The 21,309-nt window shown below is 36.3% G+C and overlaps 1 protein-coding gene across 3 annotated transcripts in view; it reads right to left on the reverse strand.

Annotated features, from left to right (window-relative positions):
* Nucleotides 1–21,309, reverse strand: part of LOC110454205 (E3 ubiquitin-protein ligase rnf213-alpha-like) — a 102,083-nt gene that overhangs the window by 50,045 nt on the left and 30,729 nt on the right. For all 3 annotated transcript variants that reach the window (XM_021503585.1, XM_021503584.1, XM_021503586.1), the window contains 13 exons: nucleotides 20,964–21,082; nucleotides 19,991–20,206; nucleotides 17,633–17,755; nucleotides 17,229–17,349; nucleotides 12,951–13,192; nucleotides 12,186–12,268; nucleotides 11,173–11,336; nucleotides 10,838–10,945; nucleotides 10,306–10,407; nucleotides 9,251–9,441; nucleotides 8,506–8,728; nucleotides 4,440–4,610; nucleotides 1,030–1,101 (listed from right to left, as the gene is read on the reverse strand). In XM_021503585.1, coding sequence (XP_021359260.1) covers nucleotides 1,030–1,101; nucleotides 4,440–4,610; nucleotides 8,506–8,728; nucleotides 9,251–9,441; nucleotides 10,306–10,407; nucleotides 10,838–10,945; nucleotides 11,173–11,336; nucleotides 12,186–12,268; nucleotides 12,951–13,192; nucleotides 17,229–17,349; nucleotides 17,633–17,755; nucleotides 19,991–20,206; nucleotides 20,964–21,082 — 1,935 coding nt within the window. The remainder of the gene's footprint in view (nucleotides 1–1,029; nucleotides 1,102–4,439; nucleotides 4,611–8,505; nucleotides 8,729–9,250; nucleotides 9,442–10,305; nucleotides 10,408–10,837; nucleotides 10,946–11,172; nucleotides 11,337–12,185; nucleotides 12,269–12,950; nucleotides 13,193–17,228; nucleotides 17,350–17,632; nucleotides 17,756–19,990; nucleotides 20,207–20,963; nucleotides 21,083–21,309) is intronic.

Consider the following 21,309-nt stretch of genomic DNA (forward strand, 5'->3'; position numbering starts at 1 on the left):
AGTAAGTCGACATTAAAGAGAATATTGAAACGATTACATTTAACGAGAAGGAAACATTATTCGGCTGTATGTGATATTGCGGTATTCATGTTTAATGAACTGCAGAATTCTGGACAACTTCATGGTTTTAGATGGATGCATAACAAATGAGTACAGGCTGGTTTTACTTTTCCCCGCGACACGGTGTATCAGCTATTAAAAATTCTAGATCCGGATGGGGTTTTCAGGCGGAAACGACTACATAGGCGGCAATCTGTTAGTAATGGTCCTGTTTATGTCTGGCATGTTGCTTTCCCTATCAGCTATCCATGTTCATTTAAAGAAATAAAAAGTGAAAAGGACCCAATAAAGTTATATATTTCTGTGTTCAGCATAATAAAAACGAGTGAAACAAGATGCCACACTTGAACAAAAATATGAATAAATAAGAAAGAAAGGGGATTCCCTGAAAAGTAGACCGGTCGGTATCACACACCCGTTTGATACATACATTTTTATCACACAGCTTGAATTGACCATTTATCAGCTTAGTAAGATTGCAATAAGGTATGCAATAAGAACGAAATTCTAGTTCTTGTTTTGAAATCTGTACATATTTGACCTTTTTTAAATGAAAACCCGGTTGTATAATGACGAAAATTTAATCGTGGAAATCGGGACGCTATTTTGGCTTACTGGCGAGTGCTACCTTACTTGGTTGCAATGAACAAGCCGTCCCAACTTATATAATCAAAACGATTGGATTGTTCCAACTCTACGTATGCGATTAAAGCTTCTTGTAGACCGAAATGAAATAAAAAAAAAAAAGGGAACTCAATTACTTGTGTAAAAAACAAAACAAACATCTATCTTCACTCTCATCATTTGGTTCTTGACTTCTTCGGATGAAACATCCTCAAGGAGTACCCAAAAACTTTTTCATCCATAGTTCAACTGATATCGCAAACGTAAAACCGCATGAATGCAAATAAGAATCATACGAAAATGAAGTAGAATATATTTCAGTTTAAACTCAAATCGATAACATACCTTCTTATAGGCATTCGACTCATGTGGCAACAGATCCTCATTTGTTCCGTCTTCTAGCAGCGGATGTAATGCCTGGTAAAAAAATAAGCATACATTCATAGCAACAGGCCACTGCAAACGATACAAGTTCCCTCGAATGTGGTAAATGATTACAAATCTTACTGTACCCTGCTACTTCGCAACAAGCAAACACCTCTTTATCTATTGATAAATGAGAAAATTTTGATGAAACTTATACAGCAATAACCATAGCAAGACATTGAGTATTCTAGTACATTTCCAATGCATGGCATTTTAATGAAACTCTTTCGAGCGTTCCTACGCTTTTCTACGCTTACAAATGGACGATTCGTTTGTGGTAACAAGAACGGGTTTTAAAAAAAAAACACATAAAAAACACTAAAAACGAAACGAAAGTACCCTTAGTACATAAGAAGAAACGTGTATTGAAATATCGAGGATTTTTGTTATCTGACCGTCAGTTTTGCTTCTCATGGACATAATCTTTAATTTCGCTTCCACTGACAACCGTCTACATCCATTGTCCGCCATTTCGAATTGATGGACAGAAAATGGGGTGCGATATTTCTGGTGTTTCATTCATTGGATAATAATGAGATATACTTTCTAGTTCACAATTTTGAAACAATATAATAAGTTTGATCAACATTCGCAAGGATGCAACGCTGTATATCCTTGTGACGACGTCAAGGAATAAAATACCCGCATGCATTTTCAGCGCCATAACGTTACAGTTTCCATGTAATTATCATTGCAACTACCTCTACTTCAGTAAACATTGTCGGTACAAAATGTCTCTTGCATTTGCTTTAGTAAAGCAGATGAATATTACCAAGCAATTGCATGACCCATATCAGCCATTTCGGCAAACGCCTGGCTTTTGACATAATTAACAATCTATACCGATAACGCGTATGTAACACGGTAGGTATGGGATCGTTAGGAAAGGCTTGTTTTTTGGTTTTGTATCGTTTTATGGTACATAAATAATTTAGGGCCAAACAACATTAAAAATACACGTTCACAAACAGGAATATAACATAACCGGGAAAAAACTTACTATCTAGACTTCATTTCATTATATGTTATTGAGTTAACAATAGGATAGAATAGCAAGCTAGGCATATATACATATGTACGTTCTATCCTTATATTGACATGACAAAGACAGAGATGAAACAATTGATAAGAAAAAAATGATGCATAATATATATCTTAAGTAGCATATATCATCACTCTATATAACAAATAGTATAAGGGAAATTAATCACTGTATGTTTCATTTGTATATAAATATTTAGTCTACATAATAAAACAATGAAATGTTTAGCTTTACGTCATAAGTTGTTTGTGGGACGGAACTAGATAAACAGCCATTTCCTTGCTGGAAGGGGCCAGTTGTATTCAGTAATTTAATGTATACCATAATAGCTACAGTGATCCCTGTGAACTAAACGTGTGCTATGTAGCGTCTGTCTCAGCCAGTTGGTATTCGCTGTATTTAATATTTTTAGAAAGGAGGAAGTAATCGACCCTCAAACTGTATCAGTGACATCCATACAACTTATCATTACAATTAACCTCTTGTACAATTTCCTTCCACGTTTTGCCCTCGTGAAAATAGGGCAAGAAGGCATTTATGATCTAAATCCATTCAAGCCTAATCTACAAACTAGATTGCTTTAATCTTGACAACCCCAATGGACCCATTCAGGTTCGTTAAGTCACTAGGCTATTTCCCCCTGATGTCGTAATTGAAAGCCGACTGATGAGGGACCCCATACAGAATCAGGTGTTTTCTTCAGTGTCTTCTACTTGGAACACATTAAAGAAACCAATATTGATTTGCTGCCCCTATCGCAACTTTGCTCTTTGGAACAATACCTTTTCTTTTCCATCTTTCGTACTCCTTTTCGACATACCCCAAGCATACAACCCGCTAGGGGAAGTTAAGTCTAACAATATTGTTGTTTTTTGTATCTAGAGCATATATTTCAAGTCACCAAAACTTGTTATTGCATTGTTGTACTTTGGTGAATTGAAGTTGAATGTGTCAGGATTAATTGGTGTGGTCGGTTGTATCAACAATGAATTTTGCATGGTATTGTTACCCCTTTTTTCCTCAAGGTATTGAAGTTCTTCATACGTTTCAGTGACTAATTCCGACATTGGCTTCAAAGATTCATATTTGGATGTCAAAATAATCGAAATAACCCCTTTCCAATAATCTAATTGAATTATATATTGACGCATTTACATTTTCTGATCGATACAATGTCGAACGATACAGATGAAACAAAACAAAGGGAAAAAAACATCAACCGTTTTGGCCTCTGAATGTCGAAAACAAAACATTTTGACCACACGAGATCAAACCGGACCATACCATGTTTTAAAGTGGTTTTATTAAGGAGGAAGTTCAACATGAATATATGCCTTGAGGACCAATCAAATAAAACACACATGTGCGGCGTTGCATATCATGCGTTGTCAGTATGGAATGTTATTTATGTCAGAAGACAGACGTTTGCCGAGTGCCTGATATGGGCCATGCGAATGCATAACAAATCAACTGCTTCAGAAAAGCAGTTGCGAGAGACGTTTCGTCCTGCAAAATGCTGTTTACTTGCGTAATTGTCATGACATTTACTTTTATTATGACAACTCTTAAATAATAACGCAGTGGCCGAGATGGCTGCTTTGGACCATCGTACTCCGTTCCTCTCTGAGGAATAAAGCAAACAAACCTTAACTCACATAATTCAAGATGGCCATCTTCATTTTCAATCCTTTGTTAAAGCTACTAAAGCTTGAGAGTTGTTGCTAATAGGTTTTTTAATTCACTTATCAAACATGTACTTATATACAGATACAAAAAAAAAGAATACACACAAACACTCACACACACAATAACAGCTACATACCCACACAAAATAATATATAAATAAATGATTAATAAATAAATGGTATTCGTGACATTAGGTATACAGACAAAGTTCAAATTCAAACAAAAGACAAAGGACATGTGGGATAAAGCAAGGACAAAGGAAACCTGTCGGCCATCTTAGTTTTTCGTTCAGTCTCAAAATTTCACCTGTCGGCCACCTTGAGTTTTCCGAACAGTTTGAAAATTAGTTATACATAACTAACGACCTAGGGGAACCAGCATAAGAAATTTGAGAAAGTACTTTTGTAGTACAAACCACAATTGTGTAAGGACGGACGGACGGACCACGGAACATGGACGAAACCTGGTTTGAATAGCCCACAATCCGATGATTGTAGTCAAAAAAATGGATAAATGGAATTATTTTTTTCCCGATAGCATTCAAGTCCCTAAATTCAGAAAGGAAATTGGTTATAAGAGGTGTTGCAATTATAATATTGACCTTTAGGGGCATATGAGGTGAGTCCTCTGCGAGTCCAATCTCATCAAGAACGACAACCGCCACAAATTTCTGAAGGTCCTGTAATTTTTGAAATTCTGAAGCCTGCTTGAAAGTTCGTATGATTCCTTCAGAAGTTGAAAGGGGGCTGCATTGATAGGACACCATTTGCACCTACAAATAAAAGACAATTATCAAATCCTCTACGTATTAATAACTGGAAAAGAGTTGATCAGTTCCCTCCTCTAATTGTCAGGTTTGTACTTGCTTAATCGCAAGAATGCAGTTTGATATGAAAGTAAATAATAGCCGATAATCGAACGAAGAGCGACTTTTAAGGAACCGAGGTTACAAAACACTAATATAAGTAGTCGGCTAGAGAAGGGCTCAACACTGATCTGTGCCAGAATACTTTTTTCATTATAGAAAATTTTGGCCTCGAACATCGCTGATGAAATTTTTTTAATCGCATCGGGAATGTAAAGTGTACTTTTGTTTTGATTTCTTGTGTTTAATACAAAATTGTTACCCTGATATCAAAAAAGAAAAACGGTAACGGTAAAGTAACGTTGAACTGCTTGAAACAGTTGTAATAACTAGTTTTCCTTATTTCACAATTAAATCAAATCATGTCACAATATTTGCTAAACAAAGAAACACGATTTACTTTGGACGCACGCACGCACGTTCCTGTACGGAAGAACGGATGTACTAACAAAGTAATGTTCAGAATGAGGAACACAACCATATGCTCCACAATCTTCTTAACAACAGTATGTCATCATGGGTAAGGCGACCAATAACTAAACCCCTTTCAAAAGCATGAGGAATAGATCTCTTCTGATGCTATTAATGTTACTTGCTGGATATATAGAATCTAACCCAGGTCCAAAACAAACACCGGTCTACCCATGCGGTTTATGTGAAATCCAGTGACATGGTCAAACCAAGGAACCTACTGTGACGAGTGCTGTATCTGGCACCACAGATTATGCATTGAACTCTGCAGTAAAGACTACGACTGCTCCAGAGATCAAACGTCCAATGGTACTGCTACAAATGTGACAGCCTGCATGTAACCTCATTCACTTTTCACAGTTATGAACTAAATAGTACTAACTTCTACGAACCACTATCGGAACTAAACACAACATTAGAGAGTGTATCATCTGCAAGTGCATTTAGCCCACTAAAAACAAGTAGCCCAAAACGGATAAGAATAACAGCAGTGTGAAATCATCAGGAACACCAAAATTTGTAAGTAGTAATGAAAGTTCAATCTTCCACCTGCCTCAAAAAGATAACCTCAGAATCCTCACTGTAAATTGTCGAAGCATTATAGATAAAAAAAAAACAAGAACTGGAAGCTGCACTTGGATACATCAAAGTATACAGAAATGACAGAGGAACTCTAGGAGGAGGTGTATTCATTCTAGTGAAAAAATCCATAACATCAGTTGAAAAGACAGAATATGTTACGGACTGTGAAATAGAATGGGTGAAAATCAAGCTCCGGGGAAACATTATAGGTTCCTGTTACCAGCCGCATAGAAACAACATAGACTTAATGGAACTCGATAAAGGACTGACAAAGATTTTGGACTCAAACCACAAAAAAATAATATTGGCTGGGGATTTCGACTGCCCTGACATTTGCTGGAACAACATGACTGTAAACCAGGGTGGACAGGATAAAGAAACACAAAACCTACTTATCAACATAACAACAGGAGCACATCTGACACAAATACATGACCAACCAACACGTGAAAACAACATGCTAGACCTCATATTTACTACAAACCCAAGCCTTGCCAAGAGCTCATACAGTGTACCAGGAACATCAGACCACGAAATGGTAGTTACGGACATTCAAACAAAACCTCATTACAATTCCTCACCAGCGAGGAAGTTCTATCAATATTCACGTGCATCATGGGATAAACTAAAAGAAGACATCACCAAAACATCGAATAAATTAGATCATGACTACCAAAATGATGCAAATGTCAATGACCTCTGGAGAACATTTAAAGAGGTCCTGCGCAATGCTATGGACACCTACATACCATCAAAAGGTGCAAGAACACGAAACAAACTACCATGGATGAAATCTAAAGAGCGGAAAATGATTAGGAAAAAAACGCTTTACCAGCAGGCCAAAAGAACTAATAATTGGAAGATTTATAGACACCATCAAAGGGAATGCAAAAGAAACCTAAGGAGAGCAGAATGGGAGTACATTAACACCAGCATTCTAAAAGGTCTCGAAAATAACAACAACCAACCGTTTTGGAAATATATCAAATCAAAAAAGCAAGACTCAATAGGAGTAGCCCCCCTAAAAAGCACAGGTACTCTCATCAGTGACAGTCAATCAAAGGCGGCTATATTAGTCCAACAGTTTAAATCGGTATTCACCATCGACAAAGACATCAACATACAAGAAACAACAAACCGAGTACAGGAAACAATTCCGAAACTATACATAGATACAAACAGTGTTACTAAAATACTCAGGAACTTAAACATATCAAAAGCTTCAGGACTAGATGGAATACCAAACAGAATCCTCAAAGAATGCGCAACAGAAATATCATTAGGACTCACAAAAATATTTCAAAAATCATTTTAACTAGGGAGAACTTCCAGCAGACTGGATAAATGCCAACATCTCATGCATATTTAAAAAGGGAGACAAACACTCTGCGGAAAACAATCGCCCAGTGTCACTAACATCAGTCCCCTGCAAACTTCTGGAGCACATCATCTGTCGACACATGCTAGAAATTAAACATCTTGAAAACCATAGAGTACTCACCAATCTAAATCACGACTTCAGATCGTGCTTTTCCTGTGAGAGGAAAATGAAGGTTGTACTTGAAGGCACAACGTCCCAGGAGGAACACGTCGCCTCCGGAGTATCTCAAGGTACGGTACTAGGACCACTCCTTTTCCTCTGCCACATAAATGACCTACCAGACTCAGTCAAATCACAAGTACGCCTTTCCGCCGACGACTGCCTTTTGTATCGACAAATCAAAACATTCAATGACCATAACATCCTCCAAAATGACCTACAAAACCTTGAAGAATGGGCAGATAAATGGAGCATAAAAGTTAATGCCAAAAAATGCTACATCATGTCAATTTAGAAAAAGTCATCAAAATTCTACAGTCTGAATAACCACATTTTGGAAGAGGTACAAAACAATCCATACCAAGGACTCTAGATATCAAACAACCTAAAATGGAGTACTCATATAAGCAACATCGCAAGGAAAGCGAGCTCAACTTAAGGCTTTCTGAGAAGAAATTTAAAACACTGCCCAAAAGAGTGCAAGAAAACAGCATATATATCACTTGTTAGATCAAGTCTGAACTATGGCAGTATTATTTGGGACCCTCATCTAAAATCAGACATTGAAAAACTAGAGAGAATACAAAGCTCGCCTAATTACTGGAAATTACAAAAGTCGGGAGGAAGGATGTGTCACAGAAATGCTACAACACCTAAAACTGCCAACCCTACAAAACAGAAGGAAATCACAGCGACTAGTATTCATGTACAAAATAGAAGAGGGGTTAATACCAGCCCTACCGCCAAATCAGATAATCCAGCACTCTGGAAGGACGCGAAAAACAAACACAAAGCGTTATCAGAACTATGAAACATCAGCAACAGTAAACAGGAACATTGTCAACAACTCAAGTCCATTCAGGATACAAACAGGAAGCATACAAGAACTCCTTCTTCATCAAAACACCGCTTGAGTGGAACCAACTGGATGATATAGTAGTGTGCGCAGAAGGCGTAGAGGGATTTAGATCAGCCATTTCAAAAAAACACCCAAGATAAGTAACATGTTCTCTCTCTCCCGTCGTGTCACGCCATCATTGGTAATTACGACGTATCCAATGTAAATGTAAATAACTCTTAGGACCCTCACCTAAGTAAGGGGTAGAATGGTTTATATTCATATTGTTGTGTATGTCTCACATTGTTACTGTTCGTGTAAAAATACAACATCAACCTTGAAGTTTCCTGGTGATTATGGATATTATTTACCTGTTTGAAAGTCTTGAACAAATCCTTTTTTGAAGCAGCGCCTTGCATGGTGTCGGCAAGAATAGCCTTCGCAAGAGACTTGGAACTTCCTGGTTTACCGACAAGAAACAGAGGTATTCGCAGCTCGATGCATACTGTCATCATGAAAACGTTTTCATTGAGGGCTTGGTTTCTTGCAATATTTGGTCCTATTGTGGCTTCGTCCAAAATGATTTCTTGACATCTGGTATCAAAAAGAAAAACCCGCTTAAATTTGCCATTTCGCGAAATAATGTGTCTTTGAAAACGAATAATAATAATACCGCTTTATCACAACCTAGTTCGTAGGTCATTTCAAAGCGGTTTACAAATTCATTTATAGGGCTTTTGAAACCAGCCAACATCGTTTTCAAATTCCTTCGGAGCATACAGCTGGTGTTGCCATTTCGACGCTCACAGCTAGCATTAAACTCTTTTACAGCTGAGTAGACTGGAACAAGCGGAGTCAATTATTTTGCTCAAAGGTACAACACAGTGCCATATGTCAACATTCACAACTCAGCAAGTAAAGGGTGCAATGAAACCTCTTGCTATCGCATTAAAAATTGAAACTGTCAACCATGAACTCAGTAATTTAAATGAACTTTGTCGTGTTCCCAAGTAAACATGCATAGATAAATTTACCATAGAGGTAGTGTCTATTTACTAATTATAGAACTTAAATGAACTTTATTTTTATGACATTATTAATAAAAAAAAAACTTACATCCGTATTTCCTGTTCAAATCTGCCGGCTCCTCCAGGCAATAAACAGTTACCTCTAAACGTTGCGGAAATGTGCTTTATGTATTTATCTTTATCTTTCAACGCAGAAAGATAGCACACACCTAATGCCAGTACAAGAGCTCTCGTCTTTGTCCCAATACTATCAAAAGCCGGATTGCCCTTGTTTGTCATCTGTTAAATAGAAAACACACTGTAATATTTGATTTGAATAAACATATGCTTAGATATATATCACCATGCCCTTTTAGAACAAAACATGACGTCAATCTACGAACGGATGACTAACGACCTTTATTAAGGTCTGGCGGTAGAAATGCATATTACCTGACATCACGAATAAATCACAACAAACTGTAAGCGTTACTACAAAAAATTATTCGTGCGATTTCGCTCACATGTTATTTATTGATCGTACACTTGTTACCTTAAAGTGGACTTAAGTAAAGGTACAAAAATCAGTAACTGTGACTCTAAGTCATTCAAAATAACCTGTTGAAAGATTTAAACATATATGACCCCTTTGACCTTTGACTTGTTACATTTGACCATATGTGACCTTGAAATAAACAGACTTGATAGTTTTCCATCTGAGGAAGCTGCTGTCCAAATATCACCATCCTATGGATTTCAGTTAGTCAGAAGTTGTTTAAATGTTTTCAACACATATGACCCATGTGGCCTCGGGTATCGATGAAGGCCATTCATTCGGACAATGAACCTCGTATCTCTTAATCTTAGCATATAACTGACAACATATATCCTTGACCTTTCGGTAATTCAGATGAAATATTGCAATACCCTTCACCCCTGTGACCTTGACTATAGATGAAGATTACTCATTTGACGAACTTGGTCACCCTTCATCCATGTATGCTAAGCAGTTGGTTTGAGTAAAAAGTTGACGCGGCAACACGGCATAAACCCACTTGGTTCTTCGGGCTTAAGTTTAAGTAGTACGTACGGGATAGAAATTCATGCATATAAATTGATGCTTGCTGGACAGATTATAAATATTTTCATTTACATAACACATACCCTTTCCTCCATAGCTCTCAAGAGTGTGCCCTGATTTATAAACCAGGACATGACCTGAAGTGTTCGCTGAACGTCTCGCAGGCTTACAAAACTGCACTCATCCTATATAAAGAAAAACAGATAAGTGTCAATTTTGTTTGAATATTATCGAAGCAATCCCTAACAGGTTTCCCACATCACATTCCCACATTTTTAGTACCCATGCAATAATTAACAATTTGACACAGTTTAGTAGTCATACACTAGTACACAAAAATAAATAACTATTCCACTCAGTAATTCCATTTTACGTCTGATTTTTTACCGGGGAACTTATGTGAACTACAATGTCTGATCCACGCAACCAAAGTAATCATGTTCGGTATGATTTCAATATTTCTAACTTATAAAGAAGCATTGATCAGTTCACATTAAAGCAATATTAGATGGCCATGCCATGCGTGTATCGGTAAGATATAGTGCAGTTGGCATAAAAAACACACATAATTTAAAATCAGAAGCTACTGCTATAATGACCAAACTATTTATAAACCTCTTGAGCCCGCATATAGGACTGCGATGCGAGTAAAATGGAAACAACCACTGTGTCTTCTTGTTTAGATGCAGCAAGGGCACTAATACGTCGAATTTGGCTGGCAGTCTGGAAGACATGATTTGTATAGATAAATTACATATTATAGTAATAAACAATATTTCTTGAATTTGATGGAGGAATAGTCCAACAAACAATTATTAATCCGCTGAAGGTCTACTCAGCCCTTTGCTGATTTGCCTTGCATTATTATGAAAATATTATACAATGAAAATTACAGAAAGAAGATACGTTGCTTGCCCGATATTTAGTGATAGCCATAACATCACTCTTACATTCGCTCTTCCAGAAATCTGCAAAGGTGTTTGCTTGGCAACCATTTGTGTGATGTACTGTCTCTCCATATCTTGATTCAGCTGACCAAAGTCCCAGACCAGAGGTAGCATGCTGTGAGGTAGGGGATGTACTCGGTAAACAAGATGGCGCATAGGAATGTGTCCTTAAATAGATTGATAATAAAAGGGGTAAATAAAATAATATATCTCTATATTTTTGTTTATACCACCCTCTTCTCAAATCTCCTGTAAACGATTTGGAAGTAACGCTCTGCAAATCCGTTTTACTTGATATGAAATTGTTTTTCTTTTCATTTTCGGTTATGTTTCTTTTTAATTTATTTTTGGGGCGAATATTTTGCAAAGGGCAATAATTTTGACGAGTTGCTATGGTAGACGACATTTCCGGTACATATTTGTAATGGTATTCGCGCGAGGTTTTTCCTTTATTAACTTTAGCCCTGATAATAATTTGTATTAAAAACCATCACACTAGAACTGTTTTTATCCAGTTTATCCAGATACTGTCACATTATCCCACGGTTTCATATTTGACCTCTGTTTACTACCTGGTCAAGAGGGAGCGACCCTGTCCATCATTTTGACCAGCAGCGACCTCACGTCTCTCGCAGGGTTTTTTTCCGCGCCGTGCTTACACGAGCAACTATGGCTATAAATCACCTGACTTTTATTCAGTTTTTTATTAATTCATTTACAATGTTTTTCGGAATCAGTCAAATAGTTTCGAAAATTACAATAAGTCTGGGGGAAAAAAGTAGAAAAAAATGATCTCCAAAATGTACGACATAATCGGGTACCTATTGTATGCATTTACAATTTTATTTAGTTGTCAGGATATTATTTTTTATCAGAAGATTGACAAACGTATGAGAATGTGGTAGGTTTGCTTACTTTGTTCATATACCGCGATTATGTAAGGTTAGCTATTTATATGTAAAATAACAAATCTTATCCATTTTAAAAATTAACATATCAACAAAGAGATATCTCACCGAGTTTGTCGGTCGTCTCGTCTTGTTTGACATGGTAACCCAGACCCGCTTTTTCCAGCCTTTTGATCATGTCCGCGGAGTGTCTGTAAATAAAGATGCATCCATCAGATATACCAAATCTCTAGAATTAATACAAAAAATCCAAGTATTTGGATAAGATATTTGCATCAAACAAGCTTCGTTTTCATTCGCTTGAGAGCGTTAAGGAAACGTTTCCGCATGTGTAGTCTGAAATAGCTGTTTCATATAGGATACCGGCATCATTCAATATATATAATGCATTGTTGTCATGACACAATAAATAAAATGCTAAAATTAAGAATCGATGAGCATTTCATTTAAAATATATTCCGTCCTTTTTCATAGGTAGGGGAAAGCGTAAAATGAGTTTGTATCTGTCTTATAGAAACTTTCTTCTGGCATTTTTTTTTTTTTTTTTGATATTCTGCATTGATACTCCCTCGCCAGCAACATTGGTAAAATATAGGATCTGCAGAGGACGAGTTCCACATTTCACTCTTTGAACTTTTGTTTCCTGTGAATTTTCATTTGTTTCCAAATACCAAAATTTATCCAAAACATCTGTAATTCTAAAGAAAAATCTTACTTCTTTAATATCGACTATATCCATATTGAAAACGGCTTAAGTAAATATATCTTAATATTGAGTATGGTCAAAATATATCTCAACATGGTAGACCGCCTTAAATAACGGGGAATATATAGAAGACATGTATACTACACGTTTATTGGTGTTCAACTCACTTTCTGTAAGGATTACAAGCTGCTATAAACTTGAGATTTTCTGTCACGACTAATTTCTTTCCGTTCATTGTCTGGTCACAGATAATTTCTTTAATAAAGCTGATTGCTTCTGTCGTGTTAGCTTCATCAAAGAATAGAACCGTGAGGAACCCAGATCCATATTTCTTCTTGTTTTCTTCGGCAATTTGATCTGCTTTTTGTACTGTTTTGATGATATCGAATTTAGTAGTTCCGCCGTGCACCTGGAAATCAAGTAAGGTGGAGAAAGCAGGCTAGTTAAATAATTAACATAATATTATTAATGACAAAAATACAACAATTGATCAATAAGTAATGATTAAAAAAGTTTAAGATTGCAAGAGTCTTATTCAAGCAGGGAGTTTCTCTCGTATGAACAAAAAGTAGAGACGATACAAAAATATTACATGTCATATATCATAGAAAATTGGAGAGAAATAATAAAGAATGAAAAAGGAAATAATACCATAGATATAGATATCTTTATTTCCTCCATTATCATGACAATCAAACATTGAGAGTTAGCTCACTTTAAGAGTTATCGTTTACAGCAGTTATATTGTAGTCATTACTGCAGGCATTCGGCCTAACAGCTAACCACAGAGTCGTTTAACTAAACTTTTGGTCAAAGCAGCAATGCTGACGCTGTTTTTAAGCATGAAGTGATCCCATGCATCCTCTTCTATTTTTGCCATTTCAGTGTCCTCCAGTTCAGACAACCAATATAGTTCATTGTACCTAATATGTTTACCACGTTGTCAAATATAGAATCTCTCATCTCGTATAGTTTGCCACACTGTATTAAAAAATGTACGATGGCATTGCTTCCTTGCTGTCCACACAATTTACATGTAACTATATCAGAAATGATAACTTAATCATTTCTGCTTGTTTCCAAATATAAGGCGGATATTTTACGCCTAGACCCATAGTGGATGTAACGTCAACTTCGTTTGTATGTCTGAATAGATGCAGATTTTATCCCGTTCACTTAGTTAAATCCTCCATTTCTTATCTTGGTAGTAGTAGATAACATTTGTTACGAAATTTCTCCAACTTGTTTTTCCAATGATGTCTCTATAATAAAAAAAAAATCATTGAAGAGGCTGTGAAAGTTGTACTTTTCATGAATTCTCAAAATATCTGGAATAAAGCCTTAAACTACATTTTTTCCATATATATATTGCATCTCCTCTGTTCAGACGATTCCAAAAAAATCCATTTACACTTGTCCACATATGCCTGGATTTCCAATAGACCTAATGGAGAAATTGTAACACATGAAGGTGAGTCATATTCGAATCCTCGACATCTTCTTGCTACTTTTCCATCGAGTATTTCAATATATCTCCATGTTGCTGACAGACGAATATTGTTCCAAAGTTCGCATCCGTACGTCAGTGACGGAAGTAAAATATTATTCAAAATAGTAACACAAAGCGCTGGAGACATTCCGTTGTTTTTTTATTCCTAATCCTATCACTTTTAAACCTTTTCCATCTGTATTAAAATGCATTCACCACTTGCCGACGATGACGTCATAAGCAGACCAGCATAGACAACGCTGTCCTTGTACTGTATTAGACTGACGAGTCCAAGATAGAAGGACTACTAAGTATCTATGTACTATATCCAGAGTACATTGAAGATGAGAAGCACACGCTGCAGAAACGAGAGTATCATCGGCAAGGAACAGACCCGGTATGTGGATATCACCTATGCGAAGTCTATGCATGGCAAGGTCAAGTTATATGGCAAGATCATTTATCATTACTAACAATAGCCAGGTAGATAGTACTCGGCCTTGACCGACGCCTTGCATAACGTCATACGGTTCTGATAAGTATTCTTTAAAAAGCACACGCGAGGTTACTGTACTAAATGAGTCGCGGAGTAACCGCCATATCTTGCCAGGTGAACAGCTTGTAAAATAATCCATCAATCCAAACCAAGTCAAATGCCTACAACAATAATGCAACAAATACCTTGGATTCACGATCCATATAATGATATATACTTTCCTTCATAATAAAATCCGACGTTATGCTACCACAACCAGATCGAAAGCCTTGCTTAAGTTGTGTAGGAAACCTGATGCCTTCTGACTTTCGCAAAACCCTATTATATCGTGTTTTCGGATATTATTTGTAATACCGATGTCAGTGTAATGTCACGATAGCTATTAACATTCTTTTTATTTGTCTTGCCACCTTTATACAACGTTATCACAATCCTTTTTTTAAATGAATTTGATATCTCTCTTTCATGACAATGACATTAAATAATTTGGTTAAAAAATGAACAAGTTCTTCGGCTACATATTTGCAATCCGTGATTACAATACTGTCATGGCTAGGAGATTTCCCTGATTTCATATCCTTAACAGCGCGATTAACTTCAGTATTTGTGATGTTTTCGTCTCTGATTACACACGCAGTATCATCCATGTTACAACTATTCTCACGAGTTTGTGCTCTATGTGAGATTTAAACTCTTGGTCGAAATCAATACTATCATTCGGTTTCACCAGTCCTGCGTAATGATAATACCATACGCGGTGGAATTTTTCCGGGTCCCTCATGACTTTACCAACGACTATTAGCTAATGACAGGTTTCTTTGTTAGAACGACCTTTCCGAACGAATCTGTAAAATGTTCTAATATCTACACTTGCATTCTCTTGCAGATCTCGGAACTGGGCCTGTTCGTATGCTTCGCGCGCTCTTCGCTGCTCACGTCGGAAGTTGCACGTTGACAATTTATAGTTCTTGTAAGATGTCGCAGGATTATCCCGTGGTTTTCCATTAATTAACCACTCTCTTCGCTGTTTTCTCATTGTTGAGAGCAGTTCCTTAAGGTTACCATAATTCGAATATGGCTTTAGATGACTTTTAAAAGACTTGTGCGGTAAATTTGTCATAGCTGCTCCAATAAGAATTTCGGTGCAAGCTTTCAAATATCCGTTTAGCACGTCTATGCAACAAATTTTAGATTCGAATTTCACTTTCTTGAGTCTGTTTAGCTGTTGGTCGTTAGCTTTCTTCCCATTAGTGGTGGTCAAAAAGGACTTTGGCTTTCGCAAAAAATGACAGAAGGGATATGGTACTCAAATCTAACAGGAAAGTGGTCGGTCATATTATTTAACTCATCGTCCGTAACAGAACAAATTTCACCAGGTCAACCTTATGATACGGAACTAAAGCCTGGTCAATGAGCGATTTTAAATTACCGTTGCAAAACGTAAAATCTGGTCCAGCGGCCCAAGTTTGACTGTTAATTGAAACTAGCTGCCTCTCGGATAATAACTTTCAAGAATATTACCTCTTGTGTTAGCATGCATGAGTTTGTGTTGCCATAGTCACGAGATAATGTCCCATTCATGCCTCCTAGAACGAAAACTGTTCCCTCCTCTGCATACTTATCATATAGTGACTCTAGTATTTCCATTGTATTCCGATACTTGTCAATACTAAGATATGTGGATATGTGAACGGCATGAGTACTCCCATCATATAGACGTCTGGTTGATCCACTAGACGAACACGTATCGCCAATATTCGATCATTCCCTTCTTCAACAAGTGGAACAATATCGAGATCTCGTCTCCAAATAAATGCTGTTCCTTCGTATACCCTCATACATGCCCTGTTTGCTAAATCCATTGGGATCCGTCTGTCTACTCGAGCATATGATATAAATTATTTATCCACACTATTAAGGTATGCTGCATGTCATCGTCATCGCATTACTTCGCTTGAAGCTTAGTAATCCCTCAAATAGTATGCAATCACTGATCGTGAATTTTAAAGAAACGCAAAACAACCTATATGCCATATTTAGAATTACGTTAATGTAACATTATACGATACATAACACGCAACGTCTTTAGAAAAGAGTTCGTATTCAATGAATAAAGTAAACGGTTTGTTCTTAACTGCAACTTAGCCTGATCTAATCAATTGAGCGTAATGTACGCTAAATTAATGTATTGTGTTCGACTGAGACAATTATTTGTTTTAAAATATCTTATCAAAATAGGTAAACGGAAATCAGCTTACTTATTTAAACAACGATATGCGGAACTGCACAGCGAAAATGACAAAAACTATCTTGCTAGCGAGAGTAATGTACAATTTCAATAAATAGAAGAAATATCAAACATAAGTTTAAAATTAATTTTCAACAAACGTATTAATGAATAAATGAATGACATTCAGAAAAAGATATCTGCTTTAAAATGATAAAGGAAAGAGACATTACCTTCATCAGAATCATGTTACGGACAACGTCGGTTGCAGGACATTGTAGTTGACACATAAATTTTACGAGACTTGTCTTTCCACACCCCGTTTCTCCCATGATAATGACAGGTATGTTGCACCTGAAATAATTTGGTATTTTATTAACATTAATGCAGGTAAGCATGTATGTATACGTGGAACAATATCATCACATGTGAAGAAAACAAAATTTATTTATTCGCCACACAAGCAATCTTATTCACCTAAAGTAAAGAAAACAGCACTATGTTAACGTTATAAGTTGATAACTTTATAATGTTAATATCCGAATTCACTGAAATCAAAAGGAAATTAGCACATAATATTTATGAATTTTATTAAGTTGATTATACATTTAATACAATTTTTAAATGAATCGCCTACCGGAAACGCATATAAATTGCCAAAATTTTCTTCATATTGTCCGAGGTCAGCTCGTAGCTAGCGTCGGGGTCACCATTTTCTTTTATTCCCATTACTCTGCGTAGTTTTTCGAGTCGTTGTGTTCTTCAATGAAAATATAGGCTGTTCATTTATAAGAGACAGAAGTTTCACAATTGAATTGATATGTATGTACCGTCATCATTGACATTCACCAAATAACCATTATAAACCTGACCATAGAACGCGTCAAGTTACCATGACGTCGACAACAATACATGTAGGCGGAGCTATGCAAAATTCCGCGAATGAGACACAATGATGTGACGTCATCTACAGAAGAGGTGAGCGGAGTTAACCACAGCTTATGTACATTTCAGGTTGATGTTCATATTGAACTATTCACATTTTGATACGTTTTGTAAATGAAATTTGTGTCCACTGATCTGGCCAGTGAACAAGAGGCCCAGAGGGCCTGTATCGCTCACCTGGATATCTAAGCAATCATGGCAAAATATTCTCCAAATGAGATCCAAGGGAATATGCCAAACCCCAAGGCCAATCCTTATATATATATGTACTAGATTTTTCATGTCCAGCAATTTTACGTACGGTTAAGGGTTGGAGATATCAACTGTTTCCAAGCTGTGATCAATTCTAATATCATGACTGCATTTGTCTCTTTTTGTCCAGCATTTGCATATGTAGTTTTGGGGTGGGGATCTAAACCATTTCGAAGTTATGACCCAGTGGTTAAGTATCCAATGGTGGGGTAGTCCCCAAGGCCATCCTGGAAGCATATGTGCATTCATCTCTTTATATTCAGCAACTATATATATGGTTATAGGGTGGGCATCTCAACTGTTTCCAAGCTGTGACCAAGAAGCTAGGTCCCTAGGGGTTCGGTCAGACCCCAGGGTCTATTCTTATATGGTTGATATCCATCTCTTAGCTCCAGAGAAGATGTCGCTTAAAGCAATATAGCCAAATATTCCTTTATGCATAGTTCTACAGAAGAAGTCGTTTGTAGCAATATAGCCAAATTACCCCCATTTTAGCCCCGTCCCTTAGCCCCCTGGGGGTCAGCCCAGTCCCACCCATTTGTACAATTGTGAATCCCCACCACCTAGGGGTGCTTCCAGTCAAATATGGTTGATATTCATCTCTCAGTTCCAGAGAAGAAGTCGCTTAAAGCAATAAAGCCAAATTGCCCCCTCTTAGCCCCGCCCCTCAGCCTCCAGGGGGGTCAGCCCAACCATTTGTACAGTTTTGAATCCCCACCACATAAGGATGCTTCCAGTCAAATTTAGTTAAATTCCAATCAGTGGTGAAGAAGAAGTCGTTTAAAGAAATTGTTGACGGACGGACGACGGACGACGGACGGACGGACGACGGACGCCACGGTATGGCGTAAGCTCACCTTGGTCCTCAGACCAGGTCAGCTAATAAATTATGTATAAACCATTTATTGAAAAAGACAAAGTAAAGTAAATGTATTGTAGATATCTTTTTTGCTTTCTATTCAATTTACACATGCTAAACATAAGTAACCATCTCATAACTTGACCAAAATAGAAAGTAATTCTTTTTAATTATTAAAATAAGTAACTCCAAGCTTAAATTAGAACTGAAATGCACCTTTTCAGGCAATATCTATGTGTAACTACCTTGAGTTATCGGTCCTTCACGTATGGATTATAAACTTTGGATTGATGTAAACATAATACATGAATCATCGAAAATATATCTATTATTAAAATAAAATAAAGATGAAATCGGTATAAAAAGCAGAGAACATTTCAAAACAAAACACACTTAAAAGCATCGGATGAATTATGTTGATATACTATATTTAAAATTGTTTTAAAATCTATTTGGACACCCAATATATATTTTATGGTATTATGTTTATGTATTAGTATCTGAAGTTGTATGATATATGTTCTGCATTAAGATCAGATTTTGATAATCAAGAAAGTATGCTGTAATCTAAACAAATCATTATTTAAAGTGTTTTCTTAAAGCAAAAATTTGTAAATTGTGTGCGTGTTTCGCATATACAAGAATGCAAAGTAAGGAATCAACTAAAACTATATGTAACCTTTCATTATATAGGGTTATATTTGTTTTATTTTACAAAATGATGTTTGTAACAACCAATCATCCTGCAATCAGTATGATTTATTTATTTAAGGATTAACTTCGCGTTTTATGATAAGAATACACTACGGATTTTTTTGTTATAGCTCCATAACATAAAACATGTATTTAAGTTAATCCTTATAATTTTATCTACTTTACACAATCCCTCTGGAAATCCAAATCACAAATATCAATGCTTTTTCATCTAGAAATACTTACCTTGGGAGATCAGCAATGTTTTCATCGAGTGGAACGCGTTGTCTGATTAAGGAATCGTATAAGGCTTTGTGCATGATACCTTGTACCAAAATAGTTCCATTACTGCCTTTCTGGTTGTCGACTAAATCATACAGATCATGTTGTCCTTTCCGTAGATTGAATCCAAGGAATGTGACAGTATTTTTGTCTTCGTTGAAAAACAGATATGGATGAGGACTGTTGTAAAATCGAAAAACAAGAGGCATAATGGGTCTGCAAATATCATCGACGTAAGCCTCTGGAATATACAGGAGAAATCATTGAAATTTTAGCACATTTGACCTCCGTGACCTTGCATTTCAGGAAAGGTCATTAATAATTTGAAAATAAAATATAGACCTCGTTTCTATCATGCTACTGGTATCAGTATCAAGTTTAAGACTCTTTTGGTCATAAACTTTTACTGGCAACTCTTGGCCACACAAATGTAGATTTTGTTACAGAGCCAATGTATAAATGCTACACTTAAAATACCGTGGTACTGTAATGAAGGTAAAAAAAAGACATCGAAAGGAATTGTGTAAGTCAGCATGATCATAATCGATATGGCTGCAGTGATGGCACAGAAACAACAAGTTGATAAATAGATATGATTATATCTTAAAAATGTTTATATCAGTTCATAGATGAACATGTTATATCGCAGTGCTTATTTTGTTAAAGTCACAACTGATACAATATGAGGCATACGTAGTACGTTTGCTCCTCAGTGTGAGCAGTAACATATATAAAATTAAATGTAGTTTAAAAGATTTAGCTAATACACTGAAATATTTCTTCAGCATACTCAAATCAGTCACAATTTTGCATTAAGTGCTGATCGGGACTTTACTCCTTCCAGATGATTATAATTATTTAAATTTTGCTTTACGTCAATGATTAAATATTTACTCTTTTTATCATTAATAGAAATCGTTTCTTTTTATAACGTTACCTCGTTTCCCATCTTCGTTTCATTTGAAATGGCTGCAAGCCATCTTGATTCGCGTTTTGTTGTCGTTCTACTTGTTCAAATGATTCTTCACTCATGTGCAGGGATCGCGTTGCAAAATCCTTTAAACAGTATAAATCAAGATATTAAACTGATACTAAGTTAGTAAAACAACATGCCGACAAAGCACTCATTCATATTTAAGGGTCGATACAGACAAAAGCAATAAGAGCGGAACGAAATATTTTAGCATATCGAAAACTAAAGCAATCAAAATCACACTGAAATAGCATATAATCACGTAAGACATCTTAAAATATCGGTATGTGTTCTCTTTCATATCAATCAT

Source organism: Mizuhopecten yessoensis, unplaced genomic scaffold (assembly GCF_002113885.1).
Source record: "Mizuhopecten yessoensis strain PY_sf001 unplaced genomic scaffold, ASM211388v2 scaffold7721, whole genome shotgun sequence".
NCBI lineage: Eukaryota > Metazoa > Mollusca > Bivalvia > Pectinida > Pectinidae > Mizuhopecten > Mizuhopecten yessoensis.